Source organism: Bos taurus, chromosome 3 (assembly GCF_002263795.3).
Source record: "Bos taurus isolate L1 Dominette 01449 registration number 42190680 breed Hereford chromosome 3, ARS-UCD2.0, whole genome shotgun sequence".
In the NCBI taxonomy this organism is placed as follows: domain Eukaryota; kingdom Metazoa; phylum Chordata; class Mammalia; order Artiodactyla; family Bovidae; genus Bos; species Bos taurus.
The window spans coordinates 12,722,169-12,737,284 of NC_037330.1; the positions used below are offsets into that span (position 1 = coordinate 12,722,169).

Here is a 15,116-nt window from a genome sequence, read left to right on the forward strand (position 1 = left end):
TAAAAAAGACTTCCTTTGGCAATTTGAGTGGGAATATTCTTTCCAGAATCCATTTAATCCTTAGTCCTAGGGATTTTAAAGAATTATGAAATGAGGTTTCCATAACATGAAATACAAAATAATTGAGACCAATATAACTCCGCCATTATAAAAAGTTTATTACACTGTCTCTAAAGCAAAACCTGCCTCTCTCCTTTTATACCAAAATTTTCAGAGTCCATGGTCCCCCAAATACCACAGTTTGTCCTGTCCTCCTTGTCTCCACCTTCACCTCCTGCCATATACCACCATCAGACTCTTTGCTCATTGAAGGAAAAATTTAAAGCTTTGAAATGGTTTAAATTAAAAAAAATTTAAATCTTTGAAACATTTCCAGAAACTTTAGGCAAAGTATGCAAGACATATATTTCAGGAAAATAAAGGGAAGAAAATAAATTCTAAAAAGAGGAATGGTGGGTCAAAACAGTCCCTGGTGTCTGCAGAACTAATATGTCATAGACAAAAGGAAGGTGAAAAAAAGAAAAGAAAAAATAAAAATCTGACAAACAACTTTAGGTTGAGGCATATAATGGTAAATTGTCAACAGGACTAGGCTCAGAGATGCCAATGTTGCTAGTAGAACATTATTTCTGGGTGTATCTGTGAAGGTGTTTGTAGAAGAGAATTGCATTTGAATCATAGACTGAGTAAAGACCTAGCCTCATCAATGCAGGTGGGCATCACCTAATCTGTTGAGGACCAGATTAAAACACAAAGGTGAAGAAAAGGCTTGAGCCAGGACATCCATCTTCTCCTGACTTCAGATATCAGCACTCCTGGTTCTTGGGCCTTCAGACTCAGAGTGTTATACTCCTCTGGTTCTCAGGCTTTCAGGTTTGGACTAGGACAATACTACTGGCTGCCTTGAGCCTCCAACTTGCAGACAGCAGATCATGAGACTTAGTCTTCTCAATCATGTGTCAGTCCCTTTTGTTATATCTTTGCATATTCTACTGGTTAAAAGGTAACTGCAGAGACTTAACAAGGTATTCTGGGCTAGAATCTTCTCTGTTTTTGGGAGAGAAGTGACATGGCAGGACAAAAAGACAAAATTTGGACTGGATGGGAATGCTGATTGATTTTTCACCACTTGTCTAACTTTGGGAAATTATTATCCTCTCTGAACCTCAGTTATCTTATCTATAAAATGGGAGTAATTGTTCTTATAGGGCTGTTATAAGATTGAGATCTTCTAAGAAATAAATGCCTATTGTAAAGAAGGCATATAATAAGTGGCAATTTTTATATTTGGATTGCTATTATCATCATTGTTATGGAAAGGACTGTTCCTTACAGACATTCCAAAATACAATTTATCAAGAAGTCTTTAGTGAGTTTTACCCATGTTACTGCTACCACCTTTTTCCAAACACAGGCAGATGCAAAGAACCCTACATACACTCATATAGTCTAATCAATGGAATAGACTACAGAAAGCCCACTTCTCTTCTCCAGTCTTCAGATAATATTTTAGTCAGGGTTTTTTGTTCTAGAACAGAAATCAGTTCTGGCTCACTTTTCAAAATGGGGATATTTAATTGAAAGTGTATTAGCGACTCCGAAAGTGGAATGACTAGGCTTAGGAAATGGATAGGAACAAGAAAGTAAGCGGCCCAAGCAGTAGAGCCCACAGCAAATGTCATGCTACAGAAATGTGGTCTACCACTGATCTGTCCACTGCAGCAACCCCATACCCTAATACCACCAGCTCAAACTGCAAAGTCCTAGGGTAGAGGACTAACAGGCTGAGCATGGGTTGCACATCTACCTCTTGACAGCACAGGAATGGGGGATGGAATAGTCTTGTTCATTAGGCTTTTAAAAGGATACACTGCACTATTCCTCACCAAGACCATGCATCAGGTGAGTCCACCTGAACGGAAATCAAAGTGATGATAAGAATGGTGTGTTGTACTCAAGACATCAAATAAAGCAAATGACAAGAGTCTGCTAGCACCACTAACTCAGTCATCTTAAAATATGACTAACTGACCCATATATATGTCCTATACAGCCATGCAAATAAAGTATCTTTTTTTTTTCTTTTGGCCAAGCCCTGTGACTTGCAGGATCTCAGTTCTCTGATCAGGGATTGAACCCAGGCCTTGGCAGTGAAAGTGCCAAATCCTAACCGCTAGACCACCAGAAAACTTCCAAAGTGTGTATTTTTTGATTAGATACAAATAAAGTTACTACTGTAAAACAGACTATAGCAAGAATTATGACAGGCTAGAGAAAGATGCACATTGAAGAACTTAATGAACTAAAAAATAAAAGGCTGAACTTTAAAGAGGGCCTCTTTTTAGTGTTCATAAATTAAATATTACCACTATGAAATGCAGCTACATGCTCAATAAGAAACAAAAAGTTTTCTAAGTACAAGAACTTTCACAGAGGGTAAATCTATAAAAGAATGTTTCTTGAGGGCAAAAATATTGTGTTTCCTGAAGAGAATTAAGCATTGGCTGATGTTCAGGAAGTTGAAGATATGATTTAAGAGCTGAAAGGATAAGTGTGTGAAATTTTTAACCGATGCATGACATTTTTACAGCAGTTTATAAAAGTATAAAGATAAATACTACCACCACCTGGAATAACTATTTACTTCAATATCTTTAAGAATTAAGGTGGAACTCAAAGTTTTGGTCCTGATGCTAATAGTGTATTGAGATAAATCACATCAGACAGTGCATGCACGCATGCTCAGTCGATTCAGTCATGTCTGACTCTTTGTGACTCACTGGACTGTAGCCCACCAGGCTACTCTGTCCATGGGATTCTTCAGACAAGAATATTGCAGTATGTTATCAAGCCCTCTTCCAGGGGATCTTCCCAACCCAGGGATCGAACCCACATCTCCTGTGTCTCCTGCATTGTAGGCAGATTCGTTACCACTGAACCACCAGGAAAAGCCATTGGATAGTAAATCTGTGTAACAAATCACCTTAAAACCTAATGGTTTAAATCAACATACATTTATTTATCTTATGATTTGGCAATACAGTTACTTGGCTTGGGTTTATCTCGACAGCTGTTTCGGCCTAGGCAGTGCTCAACAGTTATTGGCTGGGTTCTCTTATGCATTTCTGCTGTCACCTGATGATTGGGTTTGGGCTGTCTGGTTTAAGCAGTGAAGGCAGAAGCATGCAAAACCTCTTGAGACATTCATGATTTTCATATCATTGCTTCTGCCACTTTTTATTGGCCAAAGCAAGACATTAGGCCAGACTGGATTCAAGAGATAAAGAAACAGATTCCCCTCTTTCATGAGAGAAGCTACCAAGTCACATTATAAGGTCACAGATGCAGGTTGGGGAAGAGTCTGTGGCTATTTTTGCATCTACCACAAGTCTTGAAAAGTTAATATGTGCTCAGTCATTCAGTCATATCTGGCTATTTTGTGACCCCATGGACTGTAAGCCACCAGGTTTCTCTGTCTGTTGGTTTTCCCAGGCAAGAATCCTGGAGTGGGTTGCCCTCATCTTCTCCAGAGGCTTTTCCCATCCCAGGGATGGAACCTGCATACGCTGCGTCTCCTGCATTGACAGGTGGATTCTTTACCACTGAGCCACCTGGGAAGCCCAAAGTTGAATATAGCCTGGTCAAAATTAGTAAGAAAAACATAAATGTGCTCTTACAGTGGTCAGTGCTAATACTGAACTTATGATTTGCAATGAAAAGGAACTAAATTTGATCATTGCACCATTCATAAGAAATCACTCTATGCTGAAACAGAACACATCTCAAACTCAATAATTAAAACCATAAGCCAGATATATTCCTGAGATTAGGATCACAGAAAGACTAGCCATGTTACTTGATGAATAAGAGGCAGAGTATAGTTGTCATTCATACATGAATTTTAGGTGACTTACTTGTGACATGATACCATAGAGAACTGAAAGAAACTCATTCATGTCATCGACCTTGGCTCCTCACCAAAGATTATGTCAAATACTTGGCTTTTTAGTGGATGATTAAATACATGTAAACACAATTTCTCAGGGAAACATTCATTAGTATTATGTGCTGTGCTGTGCTTAGTCGCTCAGTCATGTCCGACTCTTGGCGACCCCATGGACTACATGTAGCTGCCAGCCTCCTCGTCCATGGGGATTCTCCAGGCAAGAATGCTGGAGTGGCCTTCCTCTAGGGGATCTTCAAAACCCAGGGATTGAACTTAGGTCTCCTGCATTGCAGCAGATTCTCTACCATCTGAGCCACCAGAGAAGTCCAAGAATACTGGACTGGGTAGCCTATCTCTTCTCCAGGGGAACTTCCTGACCCAGGAGTTGAACTGGGATCTCCTGCATTCCAGGCAGATTCTTTACCAACTGAGCCACCTGGGAAGCCCCATTAGTATTATAATTACCCAAAATTGTGATCCAATTCACTGAAATCAGTTTCTAGAAATAAAAGGGATGACCCAAACTATATAACTCTAATTATGGAGTTGAAAAGTAAATTTAGAAAAAAATGTCTGAAAATAAACTAACATGGTTAAATTGTCCTTTTCCAATGAACATGATAGTTGAGCTTGAGTTTCAAATAGAAATAACTAAACAGTAAGGCAATGTAACAGTGAAAAACAAATATGGCAATGTAGGAATGCCAGAATTCCAAATATCTAAGTCATTCTCCTGAATATGAAAACCACTGTGTGAACTTTTTACCCATGATCAGAGATGCTTACATTTGCAAATAGCTGTTTATCCTTATAAAACAACAAAACTAAATATTGTGGCCATTTGCCTTTTTTTCTTCCAGTTTTATGAAGATATAACTGACATGCAGCACTGTTTAAGTTTAGGGCTTCTCAGGTGGCACAATGGTAAAGAATCTCCCTGCCAATGCCGTAAATGCAAAAACACAGATTTGACCCCTGGGTTGGGATGATCCCCTGGGGGAAGAAATGGCAATCCACTCCAATATTCTTGCCTGAGAAATCCCATAGACAGAGGACCCTGTAGGCTACAGTCCATGGGGTCGCCTAAAAAGTCAGACCTCACTGAGTGACTGAGCATGCATGCACACATCATGAGTTTAAGGTGTACAGCATAATGATTTAACTTACATATATCATGAAATAATGATTATAAGGTTAGTAAACATTTATTATTTGATTTAACTGAAAAATTAAAGAAATAGAGGGACTTTCTGTGGTGGTCTAGTGGTTAAGTTTCTGTGCTTTCAACACTGGGGACATGGGTTTGACTCCTGGTTGGGGAACTAAGATCCCACATGCTGTGTTGTGATCTTAGTTGAAAAAAAATTTGTTTCCTTTTGATGAGAGTTTGTATCTTTTGACTACCTTTATCCAATTCCCCCTCACAAATCCCTCCCCCATCTCAGGTAACTACAAATCTGATCACATTTCTATGCATTTGTATGTTTTTGAAGTATAATTGACCTACAATACAATTAGTTCCTGTCATAGAACATAGTGATTTGATGTTTCCATACATTTCAAGATGATCATCATGATAAATCTAGTTACCATCTGTTACCATACAAAGATATTACATAATTATTGACTATATTCTCCACACTGTTCATTTCATACCCATGGCTCATTTATTTTGAAACTGGAAGTTTGTTTCTTACTCTTCCTCATCTATTTCTCTTCCCCGCCCCCTCACCCCTCTTCCCTCTGTGAACCACTTTCTGTTCTCTCTATCTATGACTATTTATGTTTAGTTACATTTGTTCATTTGTTTTTTAGATTTCACATATAAGTGAATAAAACAATATTCATCTTTCCCTGTCTGACTTACTTCACTAAGCATAATACCCTCTGGATCTTCCCATATTGTCACAAATGGCAAGATTTGATTCTTCTTTATGTCTGAGTAGTATTTCCTTGTGCCTTTATGTATCCATATATATATATGTATGTATCCACATATATATATGAACATATATACATATGCATAATACTTCCTTGTGTATATACATCACATAATACTTCATTGTGGAGAAGGCAATGGCACCCCACTCTAGTACTCTTGCCTGAAAAACCCCATGGACAGAGGAACCTGTCCATGCAATTGCAAGAGCTCCCAATGGCCAAAGCAGAAATATTTTAAGCAATGAGATAAAGTAGCATTAGATTATACCTAAAGTATAAAGTGAATACACATGAGTTCATAGTGATATAAACAAAGATTGAATGAATGAATGAACACACAGAGACAAATAAATAAATAATGAGGACCAAAAGACAAATCTTCCTTACAAAAGTGGAACTTAACACCCTCTCAACCCCACTTCCTGAGTGTGGGTTGGACTTAGGAACTTGCTTCCAAACACTAAAGGATGGAAAGGGATAAATAGTAACATTACCTTGAAGAAAACTGGCAAACACCACCATAACCAAGTGACGGAGATAAGCAGTACTTGCAGTAAGACATGTCGATGTTGTGTATCCCTTGATATGAAGTGATGAGAAGCACACTGTGGCATTCTTTCTGCAAACTCATAACCCTAGTCTAATCCTGAGAAAAACATCAGATAAACAGATGAAACAGCATTATAGGGTATCTGGCCAATAATCCTTAAAAGTCATGAAAAACAAAGACTGAGAAGCTGTCACAGACCAGGGTAGACTAAACAGAGTATCCAAATGTAATGTGGTATCTTAGATTGGATACTACAAAGAGAAAAAGGATATTAAAGGAAAAAATGGTAAAATCTGAGTAAAGTGTGAAGTTAAAATTAATGCATATATATAGAATCTAGAGAAATGGTACAGGTGAACCCATTTGCAGGGCAGGAATGGAGATGCAGACGTAGAGAACAGGCATGTGGACACAGTGGGGAAAGGGGAGGGGGACGGATTGGGAATTGACATATACACACACTACCATGTGTAAAATAGATAGCTAGTGGGACAAAGCCACTGTACAGCTGAGGGAGCTCAGTGTGTGCTCTGGGATGACCCAGAGGAGTGGGATGGGCATGGGGGTGGGAGTGAGGTTCACGGGGGAGGGGATGCATGTATACATACGGCTGATTCCTTCATTGTACAGCAGAAATGTCGTAAAACAATTATACGCCAGTAAAAATTTTAAAAAGGTAATATACCAATCAGGGTTTCTTTGTTTTGACAGATGCACCACTATAACATGAGACAATGGATGAGGGATACATAGGAACAGTCTGTACTATCGGTGCAATTTTTCTGTAGATATAAAATTATTCCAAAATTAAAAATTTATTTTTAAAAAGCAGAGTTTTAAATATTTTTTCATACATGAAAAAGATCAGTTTCTTACATTGTCAGTAAATATAAATATTACTGTTTATCACTAATACAAAATCTAAAAGTTGTTCTTGATTGTTTAAGCAACTGCCTAATAAATTGTAGTATTTGTTGATGTTTTGAGATGAAACTATAGTTATGATAACAATAATATGCCTTTATAGCAGTGACTTAAACACAACAAAAATAGTGCTTGACTTAAACTATGTAAACTTTTACATAATGGTTGTCAATGTGATTTTTGTGCTTGGACATCTTTTGTAATGTCATAAATATAAAATTTTATTTGCTAATTGAATAGCCTTCATTCATCAAAATTGGTGCCAAAAACAAGAAAACAGAAGATGTGATTTCAGCTTCCCCTCTACCCAGAATCAATAATATTGAAGTACTTAGTGTAAAATACTCTTTGTAGAACACTGTATCAATTATAAAGTGCTTTCTAGTTCATAGCACTAAAATAATAATAGTGATTTATTGAATGCTTACATTGTGCTTAGCACTGGGCCATGAGTTTTACATCATTATCTCATTCATACACATGACAGTAGCAACATCCCCTTTGAAAGAAAGTGTTAGTCGCTCAGTTATGTCCAACTCTTTGCAACCCCATAGACTGTAGTCTGCCAGGCTCCTCTGTCCATAGGATTTCCCATCAAGAATCCTGGAGTGGGTAGCCATTTCCTCCTCCAGGGGATTTTCCTGACCCAGGGATTGAACCCAGGTCTCCTGCACTGCAGGCAGGTTTTTTACTGTCTGAGCCACCAGGGAAGCCCTTTAAGTGAATGTAATATTTATCTTGTTTTTACCAGTGTTGAATCTGAGACCTAAAGAGGTTAAGTACTTTAGGTTGTATTAGTTGTAAAGTCATACAACTAATAAGAGGTGGGGACAAGATCTGAATCCATGCCTCACCCCTCCTGAGACAAATAGTGACAGTTGGAAGGTGATAGGTCACAGAGCCAGGTGATAAAGGACCTAAGTGCCACCTTGACACTCTTTATGTTCCCATGGTGCCTTGTGTCTATGAATACTTTGATCCTTACCACATTTTACAAAGTCTTTAAAGAAGATGCATTTTATTTATTTTGTGATACTTCTAAGGTCATGGACATTGCCTGGAATTGATGTCCAATACAATTCCTAATTAGAGAAACAACAGTATGAATATAGAAAAATGTGATTATGAGAAAAATACGGACCATTCACCTAATTCATCCTACATCTGTTATCTCCCCCTCCTAAGAAGGCCAGGGGTCATTTAGTCACAGATACTATGAGTGTGATGATGACAGTGATGTGACTGCCTCCGCCTTTGACCACGCTCATCTCTCAGTCTACTTGGATGTCTCTTCCATGGGAAACTTCTCCTGATTCTCCAGATCTGGGTCAGATTTCCGTTCTTTTGGACTATCAGACTTTTCATTCTATTTAACTTCCTGTCGGCTTTCCTGTCTCCCCATTAGGATGAAAGCTTATCGAGTCTTGCTTGCCACTATTCTCCTGGCACTATGCCTGAAAGTGAAAGTGGCTCAGTCGTGTCCGACTCTTTGCAGCCCCCTGGAATAAGTCCATGGAATCCTCCAGACCAGAATACTGGAGTGGGTAGCCTTTCCCTTCTCCAGGGAGTCTTTCCAACCCAGGAATCAAACAGGAGTCTCCCGCGTTGCATGTGGATTCTTTACCAGCTGAGCCACAAGGGAAGCCCAAGAATACTGGAGTGGGTAGCCTATGTTTTCTCCAGTGGATTTTCCCAACCCAGGAATCAAACCAAGGTCTCTTGCATTGCAGGAGGATTCTTTACCAACTGAGCTATACTTATGTAATTAATATATATTGGTCGAGACATTCTTGTAGCAAATTTTGGATTCTAGGATCTTAAATAAAAAATTTCACAGTCTGTTCTCCAGGAAAAGCATGATGGGGCTGTAATTTATTCTTTGCAGCCTTCTCAGATCAGTCTGTATCTTCATTTGAGACAAACGAACCAGGGAATTTTCATAAAGGTCAGACAAGGTACAAGTTGTCTTATGATTCAGATACTTTGTCCTATATAAATGGTTACCTGGAGGTGGCCCAGTAGAGTTCATCAAGGGTCATTTCTGCATTGAATGGGAAGTTTTTCAACACTGGAATGATACAGCCACATCCTTGGATTATGTGGATCTCAACTGGACTGCAGTCTTACCTGATATCTTGTAGCAGAGAGGATAAATTACAGTTTTCCCAGAAGACAGAGTCTGGAGGTTTCTGAAAATAAGAAAACTAAAGCCTTGAGAAGCTATTCATACCAAGATATCTGAGCAGTTCTTAAATATTGTGATCAAATGTTGACTTTCATCATTGAAATTTTCTCACACAGGGTAATGTGCTATTTGGTATTTAAAGAAGGATTCCTCCACTTCCCCTTTTCACTTCATTAATTTGAGCAGCGATACTCAGAGAGTATCGCTGAACTCATTCCCCAGTGCTGGGAACTGGCTTGTCTCCTATGAGATGCTCCTCAGGATGCTAGAGGAGGCTTCTGTGCTGCTGTGGGCATCCTTCTTGGTCCTCGGTAAGTGGTGGGGGGAAGTCTGCTCCCTGGGAAAACTGAGTCTCTCCACAGACAAATAGGTTCTCTGGGCTGGCTGCTGAAAAAAGAGATTTTACTCCCATTTAGAACAGCAGAAAATGAACAAAGGAGAAAGATATCAATTTAATGGAATGATAGGGAAAAAATTATTTCCAAAAATGTGTTCTTCATTTGCTTTTAATTGCTTATTTGAAAAATTCCTTTTACTCTCCAAAAAGTGAACTTATTTTTCCATGTAAAAAAAACTACAATTAGATTTTATTACCTCTCTAACCACAGATCACGAAGACCAAGAGTAAAAGATGAACTGACACCCTTGTGAAAGGGCCATGTTCTGACGATGGACTGATGTAGAATGATCTTCTGCTGAGAATAGTTACTTCTTTCTCTGTATTAAGAGATCAAATCTGTTCTAATGTTTGCAAAGAGCGTGAGAAGTTTTCCTTTGATTTTGCTTCCCTGCTTCTGTGTTACTTGCTAATATCTATCCAAATGAGACACTGAATCTCTAGTAGTTCAAGCTTTGGGAAATAAAGACTAGCCAGTCATTTGTACAATGAATTTTGTTAAACGTGTTTGCCTTGTTCTCAGCTATATCTCCAGGCTCTATTTAAGAAGGGAAGAGTTATTAGTGTGACTGGCGCATTATAGGAATTCAGTAAATAGTGAATGAGTGGCTACATGGGGCATAGCACAGTGTTGGGCAATGCAGAGGATGCAGAACATGGAAGACATAGCCTCTGTCCTCAAGAATTGACACTCTGATAAGGAAATCAAGAGTATTTGAACTGGCAATACAAGAAAAATATTGCACAATGGGTTATAGGATAATATGTGATGATAATTAATTATTGCTGATAACCCTGTGTCAGATAGTCTTCTAAGAATATCTCATTGTGTTAATGTATCTAATTCTTTAACAAATGAAGAGCTGGAACTGTTATAAATCCTGTTTTATGGGTGAGGAAACTAAGGCAAGGAGATGACATCGTGCCTTAAGTTTCATGCAGCTGTTAGGTGGCAGAGTCAGGATTCAAACCTCTAATCTGACAGTGTAGTTATGCTTTTAAACATTGCCCCATACGGCATGTCCAGTTGAGGATTTCATGTGAACTCAAATGCGAGGAGTTCTAAATCAAAAGAAAAGTGATGGTGCTGTGGCATAGACGTATCTCAGAGGGCTTCATGGAAGAGATGGAATTTCACCTGGGCTTTAATGCATGGGTGTAATTTGCTTTTGCTTCATACTGAGGTAGGAGGAAAACACTCCAGGCAAGAAGATAGCAAAGCTAAGCCTCAGCAGCAGCCACAGTTATGCTAAAAAATAATTCTAGCAACCCTTAACTAACAACTTACTAATTTAACTTCTTAAAATAAGGCCAGAAGGTAACTTTGATGGTCCTAATTTTACAGATGAAGAAATTAATTGAGGCTTGGAGGTTCTATGTAGCTTGCCCAGGGTCACACAGCTAAAATTCAAACCTGTTTCCACCTGAGTCTGCAGCCTGAGACTCTGACCATGACATCATCTTGTTTCTCCAGGGTGGGTGGATCTGCGCGTGTTTTTCCTCCTTTTGGGGGGAAGTTGAAAGTGGCAGGTGGACCTCAGGGTGAAATGGTTTGGGACTCATTGTCTTGTGCTGACACCTGACTCTTTACTCTCTTGCAGCAGCTCCAGTCAGTGGACCACTTGGTAAGTCCTTCTTTTCCTTTCTCTTTACATTTCTGGATGTCCTAACAGCCATCCTGTATCTCAAATATTTGTCAAAAGGGACCTTGTCATGCCCGCATCCTTTTCTTGAGGACTACGGGCAGATAAAAACACGTCTTAGGACTCTGACCCTAAGAGTTTGGGGGTCACACTCCAGGACCAAACTTGCTGTTGTGCTGGATGATCTTGGAGGAGGACCTGGGATATATGTCATGGAATTCAAGAAGGTGTATCTCCTTCTGATGTGCAATTCTAGCTGATCTGACAGAATGCATAGACTCCTGAGGGGGGAAGCATAGAAATAAACTATTACCTCAATAAGGGAGGTAGAGGTGCAAACAACTTGCTGGCTTCTCCATATTTCCCCCAGTTTGATAGATCAGTTGCATGCTCATACTCAGCTGCTTCAGTCATGTCCTACTCTTTGATCCCGTGGACTGCACCCTGCTCGGCTCCTCTGTCTATGCGATTTCCCAGGCAAGAATACTGGAGTGGGTTGCCATTTCCTCCTTCAGGGGTTCTTCCCCACCTAGGGATCAAAGCCATGTCTTCTGTGGCTCCTGCATTGGCAGGCGGATTCTTTACCATGAGTCACCTGGGAAGCCTCTGACAAATCACTGCCCCTAAGCAAGTGCAACCAGCTAATCCCAAACTTCAGTATTCTTTGTAGATATTTCTCTGTTAATAAGCTCAGATCATGATGACTTTGAGCCCCTATCCTACTACTTAGCAGAAAGTCCAGGCCTCTTTGGGGAGCTGTTTCCAGGAATTTTGGCAGTCCCTGAGGATTCATTCAAGTCTCCTCTATCCAGGGAGCTGATTATGGTCAGTTAACTCCAGCCAGCGGGAGCCACTGCCCCTTGATGCAGTGTCCCGTGAAACTTCCCAGAAGAGTCTTCCGCTCAGTGCCATGGATACAGACTTTTTCCCACAAGTAACTGGGAGGAGATCATAACTTGACAAAGCTTTCTTAAAAGTCCTATGATGGTGAAATAAAATACGGAGAGTGTCAGCCAGTAGACGTGGGTAATCTCAGAACCCACTGTCTCCGTCCTAACCTCAGAAAGACCCTGACAAGATGTGTCTCCTCCTGGCCACAGGGTTGCCTGTATGTAGCAGGGGCAGCTTACTTGGTGTGGCAAGGAATGAAGCTGTGTCCACCAAAGGAAGTTTTCCCTTCTCCCTAGAAAAAGACCCACTGCCCAAGTCTCCATTTCCTCAATCCCAGGCTCTTCCCAGGAACATAGATAATGCAGATTCCTATTCTCTTCAAGAGAAACACAGTCCCATACCTGCTGGGGACATAGTATATCTGTACAAACCTCTAAAGAAAGAGAGAGAAAAAAGGTCTGCAGAGACACGTGAATGTTTATATAACCAAACAGAACACTTAGTTTTCTTGTTTAGAACAAGCATTCAGGTCACTCTACAGTTTTTGCCCCCAGAGTATTTTCACTACATTTGCATATAATTCTAAGGTGTATTTGGGCACTTCTTATGGAAAAAGTTGAGAATAGGTAAAGTCTCAGGGCTTCCCTGGTGGCTCAGCAGGAAAAAAAAAAAAAAAAATCCACCCGCAATGCAGGAGCTGTAGGAGATGTGGGTTCAATCCTTAGGTCAGGAAAGTCCCCTGGAGGAGGACATGGCCACCCACTCCAGTGTTCTTGCCTAGAGAATCCCATGGACAGAGGAGCCTGGAGGGCTGTAGTTCATAGGGTCATAAAGAGTCAGACACGGCTGAAGCGACATAGCACTCATGCATGAAAAGTCTCAAGCTTTAAAAAAAGTAATTGCTTATACACCTTTAAATACAGATAGTCCTTATCTGAGTATGACATGTACTAAGATAAAAACACACTTAAGTGATTCCACTTACAATTTTACGGTAAACTGCATATCCTCAACACTGAGATATTATTTTTGAAAAAAAGATAATATAAATGGAAATAATTTACTTTGTTTTCTACATCACAAAATTTAGATTACCATAGGCAATTTGTAGAACAAAGCATGAAGCAAATATTGATTTTTTTTTTTTTTGGTATGTGATCGCAGTCACAGCTGCAGGCATCATGACTGTGTGCAAGGCAGGAAAGAGGGGGAGGGAGCAGTAGGAAACTCAAATGGCAGAGGAGCTCCCCTGCTATGGTTCTCTCCCTTCATCATAAAGGAAAAGCCTTTTCCCAGAATCCTCACCCCTTAGTTCACTCCTAGCTTTATTCTTCTGACATCTCCTTACTCAGAACTGTGTCACATTGCTGGGCAGTTAGTGCTTCCGTTTTTCAAACTTATCGGCAGGCAATAGGCTCAACAGATGGGCCCTGAGACTAACTTTCAGAAGCCAAACAAGTATTGTCCCTATCACTGATTTCCCCTCTTCAGTCGTTAACAGATTTTGCTCTACTACATTTGTCAGTGACTTTGGAGGCATCAGAGCAGTGGTCTCACAAAACTTTTACCACCTTCATGAATTACTGCATCTTTGACAGAATCAGAAGTATCACTTTAACAATCAGTTTTCATTGTACATACCATGAAAGATTAGCCTGTCAAAGCATTGTTCTGTCTAGATAGCAGCATTAAAGGAGTGAGAAAGTTTGTGTGGATATTTGTGAATAATTTGGTTTGCAATTACTTTTATTATGTCAAAGATGGAAACTTTTTTTTCTACCCTCTTATGTTTATAATGGAGGGTTGCAAATTAAACTGACAAAAGACAGATTGGCAAGAGAAAAGAAAAATTTTTATTCAAAACTTCAGGAGTACATAGAAAAATATAACCTAAGGAGGCATTAGAATTGGGGAATTATGTAATATCTGGATTGGAAAGAAGGGGAGAAGGGCAAGAAGGTCACCTGGTTGTTGTTGTCCAGTTGCTCAGTCGTGTCTGACTCTTTGAGACCCCAGGTACTGCAGCACGGAAGTGTTCCCTGTCCTTCACCATCTCCCGGAGTTTGCTCAAACTCATGTCCATTGAGCCAGGGATGCCATCCAGCCATCTCATCCTCTGTCGCTCCTTTCTCCTCTTGCCCTCAACCTTTCCCAGCATCAGGCAGGGTGTTTTCCAGTGACTCAGCTCTTTGCATCAGGTGGCCAAAGTATCGGAGCTTCAGCTTCAGTATCAGTGCGTCCAATGAATATTCAAGGTTGATTTCCTTTAGGATTGACTGGAAGGCCACTTACTGGAAAACAAATAAGTTTTAGGAGAGATAAATAGGCCCTTAAAAGAATAGATGGGAGCTAAGCTAGTGTTGTCACAATATCTGTTTAGCTGTGGTGTTGACTTTCAGTACCTGGTGATAAGAAATGATCATTTATTTGCTCCTGGGGAGGTGATTTATGACAATTGAACTGTTTTCAGCGGCTTTGCTTTTAGGCAGATAAGGGAATTCAGAATAAAAATAAATAAATAGAATCTTTTATCTTATGCCCTCAGTTCAGAATAATTTTTATGCCACAGTTGTACCTTCACCCGTCATTTACTAACTCTCACAACCTTGAAACTACAAACTTAGAAAATAAACATTCAG

General features: G+C 39.8%; 1 protein-coding gene across 2 annotated transcripts in view; it reads left to right on the forward strand.

Annotated features, from left to right (window-relative positions):
- Positions 1 to 9,746: 9,746 nt before the first annotated feature.
- Positions 9,747 to 15,116, forward strand: part of FCRL4 (Fc receptor like 4) — a 48,489-nt gene continuing 43,119 nt past the window's right edge. For both annotated transcript variants that reach the window (XM_002685957.7, XM_015461839.3), the window contains exons 1-2: positions 9,747 to 9,857; positions 11,545 to 11,568. In XM_002685957.7, coding sequence (XP_002686003.3) covers positions 9,797 to 9,857; positions 11,545 to 11,568 — 85 coding nt within the window. In that variant the 5' untranslated portion in view covers positions 9,747 to 9,796. The remainder of the gene's footprint in view (positions 9,858 to 11,544; positions 11,569 to 15,116) is intronic.